Below are 20,273 nucleotides of genomic sequence, written 5' to 3'. Positions count from 1 at the left end.
AAAGCTGACTCAGCTGCACATGTTGGCTGATTGGCTAGACTTGCCTTTTGGCTAAGAGTGGTTTCCCCATACCTGCCTTGGGGTCTAAACTCATGGCTCAGAAACGTCACCAGTAGCCCCTTCCAAGAAGTTCAGAACTCCTGGGCAGCAATCAGCACTCCTTACAGCTGCCTGATACCGACATGCTAGAGGTCCATGGGTCTCACATCCATCCTTTCGTAGGGGGGGCCAGTGGCAGATGGAAAGTCCCCTGGGGCCTGCGGTCGTAGTCTCCTCCATCTGCCTTTTTGTTTAATGAGACGTTTCCAACGAAGCACTTAAAACACACTTGATTCTCCATGTGTCATCTGGCAAAAGCACACAGAGCTGCCACAGAAAGATCTTTGTGCATTATCCTCAAATTCTGGATGTCAGAATCATGAGACATTAAATAGGAACTGTACAGCTGATATTTTAAAACTCCAGTACTATTTCCAAGAGCCAAGCCAAGCAACCTAAATGCCCATCGATAGATGAATGGTTAAAGATGTGGTACATATATACAACAGAATATTAGTCATAAAAAAGAATGAAATAATGCCATTTGTAGCAACATGGATGAACCTAGAGATGATTATACCTAATAAAGTAGATCAGACAGAGAAAGACAAATATCATAGGATATCACTTATATGTGGAATCTAAGAAAAAAGATGCAAACGAACTTATTTCCAAAACAGAAACAAATTTATGGCTACCAAAGGGGAAAGTAGGAGGTGGGATAAATTAGGAGTCTGAGCTTGACAGATACACACTACTATGTGTAAAGCAGACAGACAACAAGGGCCTACTGTAGGGGCAGGAAACCATATTCAATATCTTATAATAATCTGTAATGGAAAAGAATCTGAGAAGCGTATATATACATGTGACAATCACTTTGCTATACACCCGAAACTAACACAACATTGTACATCAACGATACTTCGATTAAGGAAAACTCCATATGATACTAATCTCCAAACTAACGCTTCCTGGTAATAGGTAGAAAATAGCAGCTGTTGAAGAACCCAAGTTCAATTCAGGCTCTGCTTTTTGGGGGTCAGGTGAGCTTGGTCACATTATTTTACCTAGCATAGAAAACACTCATGTCGTGTTAATCAACAGTAAGCAGGTGGCCATTACTGTCTTAAACCAGTAGTTCATTCCAATCAATCGTGGGCTCAGAAGAGCGCAAGAAAAATTAAACAGCAGCCATCTAAAAGGTAAACAGGTTCCCCAGGTGGCACAGTGGTAAAGAACCCGCCTGCCAATGAAGGAGACTCAGCAGACACAAGTTTGATCCCTGGGTCGGGAAGATCCCCTGGAGTAGGAAATGGCAACCCATTCCAGTATTCTTGCCTGGAAAATTCCATGGACACAGGAGCCTGGTGGGCTATAGTCCGTAGGGTCCAAAGAGTCGGACACAACTGAGCGAGCACACACGCGGCACAAAAAGTAGACAGAGCTGCCAGCCTGCAGATCAGGGGCCTGGTGGGCACATGCCAGCGTTCCTATAGTTTTAGTGACGAGATGTTAAAGGATTGCATCTTTCTAGTAAACACTGTAGCTCTTCGAGTTTTTCTGTGAAAAGATAATCATGGCTGATCTTAGAACCTGAACGATGGCTTTCAAAAGTAAAACCAGCCCAAGTAAACTAGTTTAAAATGAACAAGAGAAAAAAAGACAACTTAATTTCTCATAGGACTGGGTTAAGCCTTTTTACCCTCTTTGAAAGCTGCTACAAATCTCTCAGGTCCCCAATTTTCGGAGCCATTCAGACTGACTCCAACACAAGATGCCAATCCTCAGGCTTGTTGGAGCCAAAAAAGGTAAGGAGTCGGCCTAAAGGTCTGCCCGCCAGTGGGGTTTGAAGTAACAGCCTTTCCCTCTTCTTCAGCATCTTTCTTCTCTGGGCGACATTTCTGTTAAGAGATGCAGGCTGGAAAGGGTGCAGAAGCTCTGCCCATCATTTCTGTGGGTTCCCTCACCACCGGTGGCCTGTGCCTGCCTGGCCTCTTCAACTGCAAATCCAATTAGCTGTGCTTAGTCAAGTGTTTACCTCTGCTACTGGAAAGTTTAAATAGATGTTTAACTCTTTCCCTCACTAGAAGTCTCCACAAAGACATGGATAAGTGAAGCGGAATGGAACAGGGCCCCAGGTTTTTCTTCTCTGTCAGGGCAGGTGGCTATCAGCCAGAGGAAGTTTTACAGATGAGCTGGGGGCACCATGGCCGTCTGTGACTGTCAGTCAGGGAAAGTATTTGTCTGGGGAAGGCCCCACACTGGGACATAAACAAACCCTTCCAAAGAAGGGTGGAAACAAAAGAGAAAACAAACCCTGAAGCAGGTTCCTGGGTTAAGACTTCCCGCTCTACAAACACATGCAAAAGGGCTCGACCTGCTATCATTTAACTCTGGTCAGAAGTCCCACGGTTTTAAGTACTTACAGTTTTAAGTACTTACAAACAGCTAACATGTTTTGAAGCACAAAGCACCAAGAAATGATTTTATAATTATAAAACAGATTGGTAACTTTGTTTTCTGAAACTGACAAAAAAGTAACCCTAAAATGTTTTCTTTTGTTGCATATATTTTTTTTTCAGTATTTCTGTGGTTTTGTATAATTACTAACTTAAAAAACTAGGTCTCCATGACATGTGTGTCCAGTTTTCTTTCTATAGCCCTGCTCAGAAAATCCTTTTTAAAAAATTTCTGTCTTTCCAAAATATTCTTTTTACAACAAAACATAACTTTTTCAAAGTCCATGGCAAGTATATTTCTTATGCCTTAACCCCAAATGCCAAATATAATTTATGCATTCTTTTACACAAATGTTCTTTGAAATTTTCAACAAAGGTGCCAAGAGAATCCAATGGGGAGGAGGGGAGAGCTGTCTTCTTCAAATAAGAAAACTTTTTTCAAATAACTAGATATTCATATGCAAAAAAAAGATGAATTTAGATCCTTACCTCATATTACATATGACAATTAACTAAAAAATCAACCAAAGACCTAAGATCTAAAATGATGAAACTTCTAGAGGAGAAAAAAAGCTTTGTAGAATTCAGTTAGGCAAGAAATTCTTAGATACTACACCAAAATTCACTTTAAAAATTTATAAACTGAACTTTAAAATTAAAACCTTCTGTACTTTAAAAGTCACCACGAAGAAAATGAAAAAGAAGCCACTGATGGTGAGGAAGTATTTGTAAATTAGACATACTATAAATAACAAATAAAGACGATAATTTTTTTTAAGGGCAAAAGATTTAAATAGACATTTCGCCAAGATTTATAAGAATGGCTAATCACCACAAACATGTACAATATCGCTAACTGTTAGGGAAATGCAAATCAAGACCCCAGTGGAGCACCAGTTCATACCCACTAGGATGGTCAGAATCACAAAGATCACAGCATGTTGATGAAGCTATGGCAAACCTGGAACACTCATAAAATGATGGTGAGAGTGTAAAAAGGACACAATTCAGAAAACAACTAGTGACAATAAGTTAAACTTGAATACACCATACAGCCCAGCAATTCCATTCCTAGTAACATGCCCAGGAGAAATGAAAACATACATTCACACTTTTATGTGAATATTCACAGCAACATCGTTTGTAACAGACCAAAAGTGGGACTAACTCCAATGTCTATCAGCTGGTGAAGGGATACGCCAAATGTGGTCTATCCATACAATGAGGTATCACTCAGCAACAGAAGGGAAAGAAGCGCTGATACACACGGTGCGGCTGAACCTCCAAAACCTGATGTGAAACGGAAGAAACCACACGCAAGAGACTAACCGTCTACAGCCTGCAGGATTCCACTCACATGAAATGTTCCGAAAAGGCAAACTGCTATTGAGACAGAGAGATTAGTGGTTGCCTGGGGCTGTGGCTGGGAGCAGGAAGTGACTCCAAGTGGGTACAGGGGGTCTCTGAGACGTGGTTTACTAAAACTCATCAAATTATACTGACTCATAACAAGTGAATGATACAACATGTAATAATCATGCCTCAATAAAGCTGTTTTTATAAGAGTAAAAGTTGCAAACTTTTATCCTTGACCAAAACCATGCTTCAGACACCAACATTATCTCACACAAACTCTGAAAGATTAATATGCAAACCTGGGATTAGGTTCTCAAGTCAGTGTGAGAAAAGGAAATGACTTCCATGGCAATAATAATATGATGTCATATGACATTAACCATGATGCTCTTTATACATGAGAGCAATATTTGCATACTTTATGAGTTAACCATCTATTCTGGAGTCTCCTTATGATGAGAAACATCCTTCTCTAACAGGAGAGGGGATGCAGTCAGAGATGCTGAGCAGTCTGTCGGTAGACAGATGGAATTCATCAAAACTGTGGAAAATTCTTAAAGAGATGGGAATACCAGACCACCTGACCTGCCTCCTGAGAAATCTGTATGCAGGTCTGGAAGCAACAATTAGAACTGGACATGGAACAACACACTGGTTCCAAATAGGGAAAGGAGTACGTCACGGCTGTATACTGTCACCCTGCTTATTTAACTTATATGCAGAGTAATCATAAGAAACACTGGGCTGGAGGAAGCACAAGCTGAAATTAAGATTGCCGGGAGAAATATCAATAAACCTCAGATGTGTAGATGACACCACCCTTATGGCAGAAAGTGAAGAAGAACTAAAGAGCCTCTTGATGAAAGTGAAAGAGGAGAGTGGAAAAGTTGGCTTAAATTCAACATTTTGAAAACAAAGATCATGGCATCTGGTCCCATCACTTCATGGCAAATAGATGGGGAAACAGTGGAAACAGTGGCAGACTTTATTTTGGGGGGCTCCAAAATCACTGCAGATGGTGACTACAGCCATGAAATTAGGATACGCTTATTCCTTGGAAGGAAAGTTATGACCAACCTAGACAGCATATTAAAAAGCAGAGACATTACTTTGCCAGCAAAGGTCCATCTAGTCAAAGCTATGGTTTTTCCAGTAGTCATGTATGGATGTGAGAGTTGGACTATAAAGAAAGCTGAGTGCTGAAGAATTGATGCTTTTGAACTGTGGTGTTGGAGAAGACTCTTGAGAGTCTCTTGGACTGCAAGGAGATCCAACCAGTCCATCCTAAAGGAAATCAATCCTGAAGATTCATTGGAAGGACTGATGCTGAAGCTGAAACTCCAATACTTTGGCCACCTGATGAGAACTGACTCTTTTGAAAAGACCCTGTTGCTGGGAAAGACTGAAGGCGGAGGAGAAGGGAACAACAGAGGATGAGATGGTTGGATGGCATCACTGACCCAATGGACATGAGTTTGAATAAACTGCGGGAGTTGGTGCTGGACAGGAAGGCCTGGTGTGCTGCAGTCCATGGGGTCGCAAAGAGTAGGACACGACTGAGCAACTGAACTGAACTGACGTGTCGCTCTTGCGTATGATGAAATTATTATTCCAGTTGATCACAGAAGAAAACGATAGCAAAATCATCTTAACCATATCTACTGGATAACCAGTAACCCTTTAAAATCATTCTTTCAATAAGCCAAACCAAGGACACTTGTCAGTATCTAAGTTTTACTGACAGCAAATTAGGAATCAATTTAATTGATGTCCATTAAGATGGTTGATTGCTATGTAACCATCAGAAAAATAAAGACAACTGTCACTTAACCGTTTTTATTTGGGAAACTGGCAATTAAAAACAGAACTAAGCATTTATCCTGCTCTATTAGTTTTTTGAAGGTTATTGCTTTATTTATTTTTTTTTTAATTTTGGCCAAGCAGCATGTGGAATCTTAGTTCCCTGACCAGGAATCAAACCTGCACCCCCTGAGGTGGAAGCATGCAGTCTAAAACCACTGGATCGTCAGGGAAGTCCTCCTGCTCTATTATTTTCTATGCTGTGTAACAAACATTCACAAACTCAGTGGCTTAAAAATGCCACTAATAAGCAGCTCCTGGTTCTGGAGATGAGAAGTCCTGGCTGGCTCCTCTGGCTTTTCTGCCTACATAAGCGCTAAGTCACTTCAGTCATGTCCAACTCATTGTGACCCAATGGACTGCAGCCCGCCAGACTCCTCTGTTGATGGGATTTGCCAGGCAAGAATACTGCAGTGGGTTTGCCCTGCCCTCCTTCAGGGGATCTTCCCAACCCAGGGACCAAACATGCGTCTTTTACATCTCCTGCATTGGCAGGCAGGTTCTTCACCACTAGCTCTGCCTTTCTGCTTAGGGGCTCATAAGGCCAGAATCAAGGTGCTGACAACCTGGGTTCTTATCTAGAGGCTCTGGGGATGCATTTGCTTCCAAACTCATTCAGGTTGTTGGCAGAATGCAGTTCTGATGGCTGTAGGACTGTTTCCCTGCTGTCTGCCATAGACAACAGTTACAATCCTTTTCATGGGGTCCCTCAACCTGCAAAGTCAGCAAGGGAGTGTCCATTCTTTCTCATGTCAGTCTCTCTGGCTTCCTCTTCTGCTGCCAGCCTGAGGACATTCTCTGCTTTTAAAAGGCTGGTGTGAGTGGATTCAGCCCACCTAGAACATAGGCTTAACTGTATTTGCAAAACCTCTTTTAGCGGGTTACCCTTGGGAGTAACACCGGAGGCAAAAGTCATGGGAGACATCTTAGAAATCTGCCAACCATACCTGACTATCTCTACAGGCAAATAAATAGCTTGGGTTGATGAATAAAGGCAGTAAACACGGAAGGAATGGCATGATTAGCAAGCTCACCCCTTTGTTACTTCCTAATATAGTAATCGATTTGGGCAGAGACCATCAGTGAAAATGAAACGGATGGTGAATGACAGCTAAGTGAGGAACCCGAGGGCTGACCGCACCTGAGCCACTGTGGAGAAGTGACGGCACAGCGACACCTACGTATCACACGCCTCCCGTGTCTGAACCTGACACGCTCGCGCAGCTGCTGGAGCTGGCTTTCAGTTCACGGGAAATTCAGGAAGCAGAAGTGCGATTCATTGAAATGACACCATGAGAGAGCAAGCAGAAAAATCCAGAATGTGGAACACTCTACAGTACAACTGGCCTGGTTTCTTTAAAATGTCAATTACCTGTGGGTGGGGGACCATTCTAGATTAGCAGGACGTTATTACCAATTACATTACAAGAACAATATATGGATCCTGATCCAAAAAACCAAGAGTAAAAGGACGTATTAAAGTTAATCAGAAAAACCTGAATATAGACTCAGTATTACAGTAAGAATCATCATTTTCATTGGTTGGAATAAAGGTATTAAAGTTGTATAAGAAAATATTCAGATATTCTAGAGATTCACATAGGGCTAAAATGCTATGAGGGGTTTGCTAAATGCCTTAAAATATTCCAGCAACCAAAAAAAGAGGAGATGGACAAAGCAGGTACACAAAATGTTGAAAACATATTGAGTTTCGGTGGTGTGTAAGAATGTGCTGTGCTTAGTCGCTCAGTCGTGTCCGACTCTTTGTGGCCCCATGGACTGCAGCCTGCCAGGCTCCTCTGTCCGTGGGGATTTTCCAGGCCAGAATGCTGGAGTGGGTTGCCATACCCTCCTCCAGGGAATCTTCCCAACCCAGGGCAAAACCCAGGTCCCCCACATTGCAGGCGGATTCTTTACCATCTGAACCACCAGGGAAGCCCAGTATATAAGCATGGGGGTCACTACTCTGGTCCAGTTTTACCCAAGACTAAATCTTTTCATACTGAGATTTCATTCACTCAACACCTGTGAAGAGCAATCGCCATGTTCAGGGCTTTGCATCCATTTTCTGCTGGATCTTCACAAGGCCCAGTGAAGTGGGTGCCATCCGTATGCCCACTTTTACAGCTAGGCAAACGGCTGAAATGACAACCAGTCTGGGTATAGCCAATAGGCCTGCCAATCACTTGCCACCCAGGAAAGCCTCAGAAGCCGAGTAAATGGAAGATTTCTACACTTTTTGTTTGTTTGTTTCACAAAGCATTTTGACATGTCAGCTACAGCCCACATTGGAGGATGGTCCCCCAAACTGTGTGTCAACTGCCAGCCAACAAAGGGGATGCTGGCAGGCTTGGAAAGAGAGATGAGGAGGAGAGCAGAGGGGGGTCGTGGGTGAAAGGGAAACAAGGGGAGCACAGAAAAGCAACAAGGCGGAAACACACGGAGAGAGTCACGGAGAGGGGCAGAGGGAAGAGATGGGGAAGGCAGAAGAGGAAGTCAGAGACCAGGAGACTCAAAGCGACTGCAGTCTCGGTCCACCTTCCACTCGCCCCATCCCTCACACCAGCCAGAAAATGAGAGCACCATGGAGCAGGGAAGAACCAGACACGTTAAATACAGAGCTCTGTCCACACGTAATTACAGATCTTTGTCTGCACGTTTACTCGTCCTCTTCCCCATCCCTACCCCCACTGAGCTTAAACCTGGCTTCTCCCCGAAAAGCCAGGCTCCAGGCTCAGGAGCCGGGAGGAAGGGAAGGAGGAGTTCTTTATCTGAACCATGTTTCGTTTTTTTAATAACTTAATTGAGATAAAAGCCACAGACCACCAGTGCCTGGCGAAGCTACTGGGGAGGAGAATCTGTGAGGCTGGAGTTAATGCCATTAGGGGCTCAGATCAAAGGCTCCTGGAGCCAGCTTCAGGTGGGGGTTTAATCACAACCACGGAAAAGACAGCTCTGGGCCTCGCACATTTGATGAGGGGGCTGGTGGATGAGAGACGCAAAAGCAGTTACAGAAGGGAGAGAGAGGGGCAGAAACGACAAAGGAAGAGAGACCTTGATGCATTTCAGAGACTGGAAACTAGAGCTGCAGGGGAGGACAAGCCTGTCACAACCCCCAGGGCATCTTAGTAACCCGAAACACTTGCTCAAATTGCACGTAGAAAAACGCCTTCCTCTCTTGGCCTTAGGGCCATCTTTTGAAGTGGAGGAAGAACAGAATGTGCAGACTGAAGAGCAGAAGAAAGATGAGGTAGGGGTGCAAAGAAACTGGTATTCCATGGAGGCCACAGAAGGAGAAACAGGGAAGCCAGAGGCCGGGACGCTGGTACAGACTGCTGAACTGCACGCCTACCATCGCAAACTTGTCTCGGTGGGTCTATGGCCATTTGATCACCTCCACCACCTCTGAGAGACCCACCTTGCTCGTTATCAAAGAGGTCCCTCTTTTGGTCCTTTGCCCTGAACCCACATGATACTCTAGACTAGCTCTCTTCTCAGTTGTGGCTGAATGTAACATGTGTACAATAAATCATCTCTTTTGCTGTCTTAGGGGCTTCCCTGGTGGCTCAGATGGTAAAACGTCTGCCTGCAATGCGGGAGACCCGGGTTTGATCCCTGGGTCGGGAAGAGCCCATGGAGAAGGAAATGGCAACCCACTCCAGTACTCTTGCCTGGAAAATTCCATGGACAGAGGAGCCTTGTAGGCTTGCAAAGAGTTGGACACGACTGAGCGACTTCACTTCTACTTTTCTAATTTGCTGTCTTAGCTGAAGACAAAAATTAAAAAAAAAAAAAAAAGCTTCCTCTCCTAGCAGCGTTATTCCTAAGAGCCAAAACTGGAAACAACTGGTAGATGAGTGGATGAAGGAAATGTGGCTCGGTGGAGCAGGGGAATATTATGGGGAAGAAGAAAGGAAGGCAGTGCCGATACACACGCAACAACACGGATGAACCCTGAAAACATCACGCTGAGAGACGCCAGATGCAAAAGGCCACGTTACAGGATGCTGTCTGTGTGGCGAGTACAACGCGGCCAGATCCACAGAGGCAGGAATTAGATGAGTGGCGCTTGGGGGTTATGGGCACGGTGAGAGTGGAGAGGGAGGGATCGCTCACGGGTGCAGCTTCTTCCCCCTCCGCCTTTGGCCGGGGGGTGGGGGAAGGGAGCTATTTTATTTTGTTTTATTTATTGATTGATCTTTTGGCCACGCCTCACAGCAGGTGGGACCTTGGTCCCCCGACCAGGGATCAAACCCTTGCACCCCGCAGTGGAGGCACTGGAAGCAGAGTCTTAAGCCCTGGACCACCTGGGGAGTCCCGATGCAGTTTCTCTTTGGGGTACTGAAAATGTTCCCCGATGAGACTGTGCTGATGGTCACACAACTCTGTGAATACACCAAAGCCCACTGAACTGGATAGGGGAAATATACTGTACCAAATGTACCTCAACAGAGCTGTAAGACATTTGAAAAATTTTAAGTCACCATTAAAGAACTTCTTTTTTCCCCTTTCCTCCAAAAGATATGGAGTTTCTTTCTCTGGTCATCAGGATAGTTTAATTTTCTGCTTTTTGGTACAAAATCAGAAGCAAAGGAGAGGATTTGTACAGATGGCAGTTAACCAAACACCATGAAAGCGATGAGAAGAAGCAGTGGAGGATGAGATGAAAGCTAAATCTGTCCCCCCACCAAACCCCTATGCTCAAGGTGAAACCTTCCGTGTGGCCAAGGGCTCCCCTATGTCATCCTCAGAGCAGACGGGCCACTCCTGATCGGCTCCTTCAAAGCACGCCACCTGCCTTTTGACCGCTGTATTTAGCGGGTCATTACAGAAGGCAAATCTACAGCCTTCATGTTGTTCAGTCGCTAAGTCGTGTCCAACTCTTTGTGACCCCATATGGACTGCAGCACGCCAGGCTTCCCTGTCCTTCACTATCTCCCAGAGTTTGTTCAAACCTACAGCCACTGAGTCAGTGATGCCATCCAACCATCTCATCTTCTGTTGCCCCCTTCTCCTCCTGCCCTCAATCTTTCCCAGCATCAGGGTCTTTTCCAATGAGCTGGCTCTTCATATCAGGTGGCCAAAGTACTGGAGCTTCAGCTTCAGTATCAGTCCTTCCAAAGAACACCCAGGACTGATTTCCTTTAGGACTGACTGGTTGGATCTCCTTGCTGTCCAAGGGACTCTTAAGAGTCTTCTCCAGCACCACAGTTTGAAAGCATCAATTCTTTGGCACTCAGCCTTATTTAAGCCCAGCTCTCACATCCACACATGACTACTGGAAAAACCATAGCTTTGACTACAGACTTTTGATGGCAAAGTGATGTCTCTGCTTTTTAATACACTGTCTAGGTTTGTCATAGCTATTCTTCCAAGAAGCAAGTGTCTTTTAACTTCATGGCTGCAGTCGCTGTCTGCAGTGATTTTGGAGCCCAAGAAAATGAAATCTGACACTCTTTCCACATTTTCCTCATCTATTTGCCATGAAGTGATAGGATGCCATGATCTTAGTTTTTTGAATGTTGAGTTTTAAGCCAGCTTTTTCACTCTCCTCTTTCACCCTCATCAGGAGGCTTTTTAGTTCCTCTTCATAGGTGGTCACTTTGTGACAGACAGTGGTTCACAAAAATCCAGACTTTCCATACCAGTTTCTGCTTTACTTGAATAAAGGAGATCACTGTAACTCTTTCTAAAAAAACAAACAAACAAACAAATCTATCCAATTCTTACCGGGTGACCTTCTACAGTACATTTTATAGTCATGGAACCTTCAGAGAATTATCAGAATGTAAGATCAGAACAAGTCGCTTCATCAACCTGAGTCTCGCCTCCTGACCTGTACACAGAAGGATGACCCAGGGCTATCAGAATATTCAGTCTCAAAGGGACCACTCAGCCTGGATCTGCACATCATGGGAGCAGAAACACTTGAAGAAGCAGGGTTCCAGGAAATTTCAGAAAGACTATAATTTCTTGGAATTTTAATAATTTCCTCTAGTATTACGTTAATTTAAAAACTAAGACACAGTTTCCCTGCAAAGCTCCTCTGAACAGCTGTGGGAGGCAAACAAGATGCAAAGAGAGGAGGACAGATTCCTGGTCTCTTACATTCAGCTACACTGATTTTTTTGTAAAAACTTGAGCATAATCTGTTTATTACATCACTGTAAGTTAACAATAGAGCAAGTTAACAACAGAGCCAGCTGACAGGCCAAAGATGAATTCTATCATTGAGAACAAAAGATTGTTCAGGAAATTTCTGGACGGGAGGGAACTGATTTGGGGGAATGTAAAACAAAAATACATAGTTGATAGCTCTCCTCTAACCTAGCCGACAGGCACCTTTAAACAAGCTGCCAGTCTTTCAGAAGGCAGGTGGGAATAAAGGATCTCATTTCTTCATGGGCCTTGAAATTCCCACTAAAGCAATTCCTGTCTGGTCACAACTTCTCCAGGGCACTAACTGCTGGGGACCACAGAGCACCCCTACAGAACCACACGTCTGCACGGGTCGAGGGCATCAGCCAGTGGGCAACAGGTCCATGAGCTCTGCGTACATAAGAGGAGCAGTCCTGGTGACCTGCTAAGCAGAGGTTCCAAATAGAGCCATAGGAATAAGGGAGACTGAGGCGGAACTGACAAGAGTGGCAAACAAAACCCACGAACCCTTGAGAACTGATCCAGTAAGCCGACCACACACTTTGGAAGCAGAGAGCCAAGCACACAGCGGCGTGAGGGTGGTGAAGACACATGCCGACACCTGTGATCATGGAGAATACAAGGTCAGTGAGAGGAGATGAGGACCTCAGGCACAGATCTGAACAGAAGATTTCTCTCTGGGCATCAGGAACCCAATCCTTGGGCCAGGGGAGTCTTCCACACTGCCTTAAAACCTATACCCAAACTCATCTGTTTCCCAGTAGCTTACTTACAAGAGACATTACTAGGGACATAAGTAATCACTTAGGATCATTAATTACATGCCATTTCCTTCGCCCCCAGCTTGAGCTATAACACATATGACAGCATTGGCGGGGGGTGGGGAGGGGTGTTTACACTTTACTGTAGAACCACGACTAGAGTGAACTGTCTGCCAAGTGAACAGCCAGACTTACCAATTCTCTGATTAAAAATCTTGTCAAAGGTGATTTCGTGTCTCTCCTCAAGATACTTCTGCATCACGCTCCGGATACTAGAAGAGAAGAGCGACATGTTTTTAACAGTGCCAGCCTCCATCCCTAGAATGGAAAATATATGGATGTTTTCATTCGAGGGCACTGGCTTGATTAACTCTATTCTGGTATTCACTGTACACTTTAAACATACATAATTTTGTCAGTTATACCTCAATAAAAAAAATATGCTCCCCTCAAAAGGATATTGGCTTGACAAAAGACGCCTGTTACTGACACCCACAACCGCATGAACAGCTGACCAAACTTAAAGCTCACACCTCTGGCTAGTACCCTCTCCTGCAGCCCAGGGCCAGCCTTATAGGTAAAGTTTGTTGTTGTCTAGTCATTACATCGTGTCCGACTCCTTTGTCACCGCATGGACTATAGCCCACCAGGCTCCTCTGTCCATGGGATTTCCCAGGCAAGGTTACTGGAGTGGGTTGCCTTTTCTTTCTCCGGGAGATCTTCCCTACTTAATTAGAAAAATAAGGAATTTGGGGAAGTTCTGCCTCAACACCACCACTTTCCAAAAATAATAAAGATGTGCATGCACACACACATGACAAATTCTGCTAACCTATCGATGAGATTCTTTCTAAAGAAAAAGCCAATGTTCCCTGGATATATTAATATTAAAAAATCACACTACTACACAGCAAGTATAAACCACAAGAAAATATAATTAGAAAGAAAATTTCACTTACACCAGAGTAGGAAATATCGAATGTCTTGAAATAAATCTTTCAAAATATGTGCAGGAATGTTACAGGCAAAATTACAAAATTGTACTGAGAGACAGTAAAGAAGTTTTTAATAAGCAGAAAGATACAGCATGGTAAGGAACAGAAAGATTTAATATTGCAAAAATTCTAATCAGATTCATCTACAAAATCAATATAACTCCCGTCAATATTCCAACAGGATTTTCCATAGAACACGGAAACAGATAAGCTTTTTATAAAATGCATGCAAAAAAACAGGCTCAAAAATAGCCAGGACATTTCTTTAGAAAGAGAATGATGATAAAAAGGCCCATTATGAAGCTAAAATAGTCAAGACAGGATAACAAACTGACCAATGAAATGGAACAGAAATCACACAAACTGACCCGCACATGAGTGGAACTTTGATATGTAACTAAAGTGGCAAGGCAGAAAAATGGAGAAAGGAGCAATTATTCAATAAGCGAACCTCCAAAGCTATCATCCAAATAGAAAAAGCAGAAATTAAATCTCTGTCATCTACTGATGGGCAACAGTTTGGCATCATTTCCCCCCGCCGCCCTTTCTTTTGCTTTTTGAAACAAACTGAGGTAATTAAATGCATGTTTAAGTGTACTGTTAAATGAGTTTTTCACATATAATACTGTCCTAATCAAGATATCAAATATTTATATTTTCCAAAAAGTGCTCTTTTGCAATCTATCTCCCCAAGTTCTAGGATCTGAGCACCTATTGATCTCCTCCTTCCTGTTTAATAAAGACAATTTGCTACAGTTCTAGAATTCTCTATGGATAAAATAATGCACTATGTTGTCTTTGGTTTTGGTTTCTTTCCCTCAGCATAAACAAGCTTCATCTGTATTGCTGTGTGCATAAGTTTTTAGTCCCTTCTTATTGCCAAGAAGTATGTTATTGGACGAATATTCTACCATTTGTTTATCTGTCCATCTGTTGATAGACGTTTGGGCTATTTCCAGTTTGGGGCTATTATAAATAAAACTGCTTTAAACATTTGTGTACAAGTTGTCTCATGGGCATGTGTTTTCATTTTTCATGGGTAAATATCTAGAAGTGAAACTGTTGGTCATATGGTGAATTATATTGAACATTATGAGACATCATGAGAGACATTATGGAACCATATTCTGAACTAGGTGTAGGATTAATTCTTCGGTAGATGCTCTGTGCTAAGAAATCTCTCAAATCCCAAGGTCAGGAAGCATTTTATCTATTCTCCCTCAGAAATTTTAAAGTTTAGATTTTATGTTTAGGTGTAATATCCATTTCATGTTATTTCCGTGTACAATGCAGGGTAAGAACCAAGGTTCTTCTTCTCCTTCTAATACGTAATTGTTCTGATATCATTTGTTGAAAAACCTTTCTCTACTGAGTTTTCTTGGCATCTTCGTTGATTCAACACTAAATATGTGCTGGTCTATCTTTGGATTATTGTGTTACATTGATCTATATGTCTGTTCTTCACAAAAATGCCACCTTATCTTCATTGCTTTAGGTTTAAAACATCAGTCAATATCAGGAGGTTTAGTTATCTAAGTGTTCTAACTTTGTTTTACTGCCTTTGGTTTTATTTTTGTTTGTTTTTTGGCTATCCTGGGTTCACTGCATTTAAGTTTTACAAGTCAACATGGAAATTTCTTCCTAGAAAAAGCCTACTGAGACTCTGATGGGGATTTTGTTGAATTTATAGATCAATTTTAGAGAAATTAATCTCAAGAACATTAAGTGTACTGTATATAAATATATTTTTCCATTTATGTAAGCTTCTTTAATTTCTCTTAGCACTATTTCATACCTTTCAGTGTAGAAGTCTTATTCTTTTTCTCATAATACTTTCTTTGGTTTTGGAATCAAGATAGTATGATTCATAAAATGAGATGGGAATTATTCCTTTTTATTTAATTGTTCTGAAAAAGCTGGTATAAGACAGTATTAATTCTTCACATGTTTGACAGAACTCATCAGTGAAGCCATCTGAGCTTGGAATTTTCTTTTTGGAAGGTTTTAAATTACAGATTTCATTTCTTTCACAGATACAGGGCCATACATATTTTCTATTTATTCTTGTGTTGGTAACTTTTATCTTTTAAAGAACTTGTCCCATTCACCCAAATTGTCAAATTACTAAGCTCTGACCTTCTTTCTTTGTTGTTCTTTCTTTGGTTTTGTTTCAGTTGCTGCAGGCGGGACCTTTAGATGAGGCATGTGACCTCCTAGTGCAGCACATGGGATCTAGTTCTCCGACCAGGAACTGAACCTGGCCCCTGCACCGGCAGCTCAGTCTCAGCCACTGAACCACCAGGAAAGCCCTTTTCTTTTTCCTGATTGTCCTTCTAATGTCTGTAGAAGCTCTTCAGTCATTCTTTATACTGTTAAACTGTATGTTCTTTTTGTTTTCCTTTGATCACGCTAACTAGACGTGTATCATTCATACTGATCTTCAGTTTTTGTTTCATTCATTTTCTTCTATTATTTACACTTTTTATATTTACTGATTTCCACTCTGTCATTTAAATGCTTATAATTTACTATGGGATTAAATTGATATTTTTCCAATTTCTTAAAAAGTCAGATCAATTAAACATTTCTAATATAACCATTTAAATTATAAAATTTTCTCTATGCACTGACTTAACTGTATCTCATAGACACTAATATAGTCTGTTTTCATTTTCATTCAATTCAAATTATTGTCTAATTTCTCTTGGTATTTCTTCCTTGAACTATGAGTTATTTATAACTGAGTTGACTCATTTCCAGATATTTGGAGATTTCCGGATATCTTTCTATTACTGAATTTTGCTTCAAAAACAGAAATTTTAATTCTGCTCTTCAAAAGACACTGGAGAAGATTAAAAGACAAAGCATAGACAGAGAAAATGCTGGCAAATCATATTCTGATTGAGGAACTGTATTCAGCATATATAAAGGCTTTTCAAAGCTCAAGAATAACAAAACAAACAACCTAATTTTAAAAAATGGGTAAATGATGTATACAGACACTTCACCAAAGAAGATAAGTGGATGGCAAGTAAGCATATGAAGAGATTCTCAACAGTGTTAGTCATTAGGAAAAGGCAAACTAAAATCACAGAGAGATGTTACTACACACCTATCAGACCAGCTAAAATTAGAAAAGACTGACCACACTGCATGTTGGCAAAGATGTGGAATAACTACAATTCTCATACACAACTAGTGAGAAGGGAAAAAGAAAATAACTGGGCAGTTTCTTCATAAGTTAAAACACAAACCACTATATAGCCAACCCATCAATTCCACTCCTAGGTATTTATCGCAGAGAAATGACAGCACACATCCATAAACAGACTTGTACACGGACGCTCTTAGCAGCGCTACTTGGGAAACCCAAATGCCACCAACAGATGAGTAAGCATGAGTGGGTATCCGTACTATCAAAGAATATTCAACAACAGAAAGGAATAAATTGATATAACATACATGGATCTCAAAATAATTATTCTGAGTATAAGGAGCCAGGAGCCACGACCTAAAAAAATAATAAGAGTACATACTGTTTGATCATAAGCGGCAGGAGCAAACTTCTAGAGATGATATACATAGCCCCCCACCCCCCAAAAAATGTATCTGGGGCTTCCCTGGTGGCTCAGCGGTCAAGAATCTGCCAGCCAATGCAGGAGATATGGGTTTGATCCCTGATCCAGGAAGATTCCACATGCTGCTGAGCAAAAGCCCGTGTGCCCAACTACTGCACCTGTGCTCTAGGGCCAGGGAGCTGCAAGTTCCGAGTCCCCGCCCTAGAGCCTGTGCTCTGCAACAGGAGAAGCCACCACAGTGAGAGACCCGCGCACTGCAGCTAGAGAGCAGCCTCCGCGCTCTACAGCTAGAGAGAAGCCCAAAATAAATAAAATCACACACACACACACACACACACACAGCTGGCCTCTCTCCTGGTTCTTGGCACAGAGCTCCTAAAGCCTGTGGAATTCCCTAAGTGATAGGAATGTCTTATTCATTAGGAGTCCTTTTCATCCATGCTTGAGTTTATGCTGATGACGTGACGAACAGGACTCTCTAGTATGATTCTTTCTTGTGGATGTTTGAAAGTTTCATTACAGAAAGTTTATTACTTATTTTTGCTTCACCCTGCACAGCATATGGGAACTGAGCTCCCTGGACCAGGGGTTGAACCCACGTCCCTGCAGGGGAAGCATGGAGTCTTAATCACTGGACACCATGGAAGTTCCGAGATAGTTTAAAAATATCAAAATATGGCCTTCAGATACCTCCTCATCAAAATAAAGCATAGATATTTACTATGTATAATACTATCCCAACTGGAAGTATAATTTTTTTTATTTTAATATCAATTTGTTGGTAATATACCAGCCTTACCTATCATAACCTATTGGGGTCCTACTATAGAAATAAAAAGGCTTCCCTAGTGGCCCAGATGGTAAAGAATCTGCCTGCAAAAAAGAAGACCTGGGTTCAGTCCCTGGGTCAGGAAGATCCCTTGGAGAAGGAAATGGCAACCTACTCCAGCAATAAATATTATATCATATTTTAAAGAATTTTTCTACTACTAAGGACCAGATATCTGCTCTCTCCTGGCCAAAGGACAGCTATATATCTCTCTCATTATTGAAAATCTCTATATTCTATGTGAAGCTGACTTCTGTTCTGTTCTGATGTTCAAAGCCAAATGCATCTAAACAAGTATTTCAAATATTCTGTAACACATCACCTAAAAGGGGTTATACATAAGGCAGTTGTGAAGGCCAGGCAAACCGGCTTTGTTAGAAGCACCACCCAAATAAGAGTTGTTAAAATTATGACCATCAAGAAACCTAAAAGGCAGAATTTTTTTTTTTAAGATAAGATGACTAAGCAGTTACACTAAGATTCAATTCCCCTGAAAGAAAACTGCTTTCTTTCACATGTAGTTACCAAACATTTTCCACTAACTGTTCATTAAATACCGGAAATGGAGCAACATTATCCAAAACACAAGGAAGACTACCACTAGATTTAAAACCACCAAACTCTGCCAGATACAGGCTCTGATGCGTGTGCTCAGTTGCTTCAGGCGTGTCCAACTCTGTGCGACCCCGTGGACTATGACCCACCAGATTCCTCTGTCCATGGGATTCTCCAGGCAAGAATACTGGAGCGGGTTGCCATTTCCTTCTCCAGGGGATCTTCCCAACCCAGGGATCAAACCCAGCTCTACTGCACTGCAGGTGGAGTCTTCACCACTGAGCCACTGGGGAAGCCCCCTAAACTTTGAGGGGTCTTTAAAAGTATCTGGTATAGCAGACTGTCAACTCCTCCCAAGGTTCCCCAGTTCACCAGATCTTGGGCAAAAAGTCTTGCATATAATCTGCATAGTACTAGTGCACGTGAGATGATCTATATCCAGGAGACCACAAGCCAATTAAGCTAAATGTGAATTCCTTTGTGTTTTCTCCTCCCATATTTTGACAGTCCATATCCTGTTTTTACTTGCCTTTCTTCTGCAATATATTACCTGATGTTAAGTGACACTAAACATAACTGAATTTCACTGACCAAAAAGAAAAAATCATATACAAAAGCCACACCTGAACAGATATAATTTGAAAGACGGACAAATTTATGGGGTCAATCAAGTTTACCTAATTAAAGCTACCAAAACTTTGTGATCTAAACTGTTTCTTCAAATTAGTTACAATAATCATTTTAGAATCCATTAATCTGTTTCTCAAAATACTTTTGCATCAGCAATGATACAGAAGCAGCTTCATCCTAAGCATCCCATTAGGATGCTTATTTCTATGTGAAATAAGCATCAGAGAATAGGAAGACAGGAGCCAAGGAGAATCTGTAGGAGGGTCAAGGGCATCCTCCTGGTTTCCAAGATTAATTTTTTATGGAATTATCTCATTTAAAAGATCCTAATGCAAAGCAGCACTACTCACAACAGCCAAGACATGGAAACAACCTAAACGTCCATCAGCAGATGAACGGATAAAGAAGATGTGGTGCACGCATATGATGGAATACTACTCAGCCATAGAAAGGAAACAATGCCATCTGCAGAAACATGGACGGACCTAGAGACCATCATACTAAGTGAAGTAAGTCAGACAAAGACGAATACCATATGGCACCGCGTATACGTGGGATTTAAAATATGACACACAAATGAACTTACCTACCAAACAGAAACGGACCCACAGACACAGGAGAGCTGACTACGGTTGCCAAGGGGGAGGGTGTCGGGGTGGGAAGAACTGGCGCTTGGGATTGGCAGATGCCAACCGTTATTTATAGGATGGATAAACAAGGTCCTACTGTGTAGCACAGGGAACTATATTCAATATCCTGGGATAAACCATACTGGAAAAGCATATGAAAAAGAATGTGTGTGTGTATATATATATATACACACATAAGTGATTCACATTGCCATACAGCGAAAATTAACACAACATTGTAAATCAACTATATTTCAATAAAATAAATACATGAAAAGACCCTAAGGGCCTCACATCCTGCCCACGGTCCATACTCCTCAGCACCTCACAGGGAACATGTCCAAAGAGGCCCAGGTGACCTCATCAACCACACCTTCCCTGTGACCTCACACAGCAGCCACGCAGGATTTCTTCACTGCT

The 20,273-nt window shown here is 42.1% G+C and overlaps 1 protein-coding gene across 10 annotated transcripts in view; it reads right to left on the bottom strand.

Annotated features, from left to right (window-relative positions):
* GRK3 (G protein-coupled receptor kinase 3) overlaps positions 1-20,273 on the bottom strand; it is a 116,719-nt gene that overhangs the window by 77,179 nt on the left and 19,267 nt on the right. For 7 of the 10 annotated variants that reach the window (XM_086346003.1, XM_086346004.1, XM_086346015.1 and 4 more), the window contains exon 2: positions 12,833-12,909. In XM_086346003.1, the coding sequence (XP_086202129.1) occupies positions 12,833-12,909 (77 nt within the window). Of the gene's footprint in view, positions 1-12,383; positions 12,478-12,832; positions 12,910-20,273 lie in introns of all 10 variants that reach the window. The other 3 variants (XM_086346010.1, XM_086346013.1, XM_086346007.1) reach the window with 1 other exon arrangement.

Source organism: Bos grunniens, chromosome 17 (genome assembly GCF_055505025.1).
Source record: "Bos grunniens cultivar Pamir isolate PY7600 chromosome 17, Bosgru_T2T1.0, whole genome shotgun sequence".
NCBI classification, from domain to species: domain Eukaryota; kingdom Metazoa; phylum Chordata; class Mammalia; order Artiodactyla; family Bovidae; genus Bos; species Bos grunniens.
The sequence above is the reverse complement of the archived record's forward strand: the minus strand, read 5'-3'. Positions and strand labels throughout refer to the sequence as shown.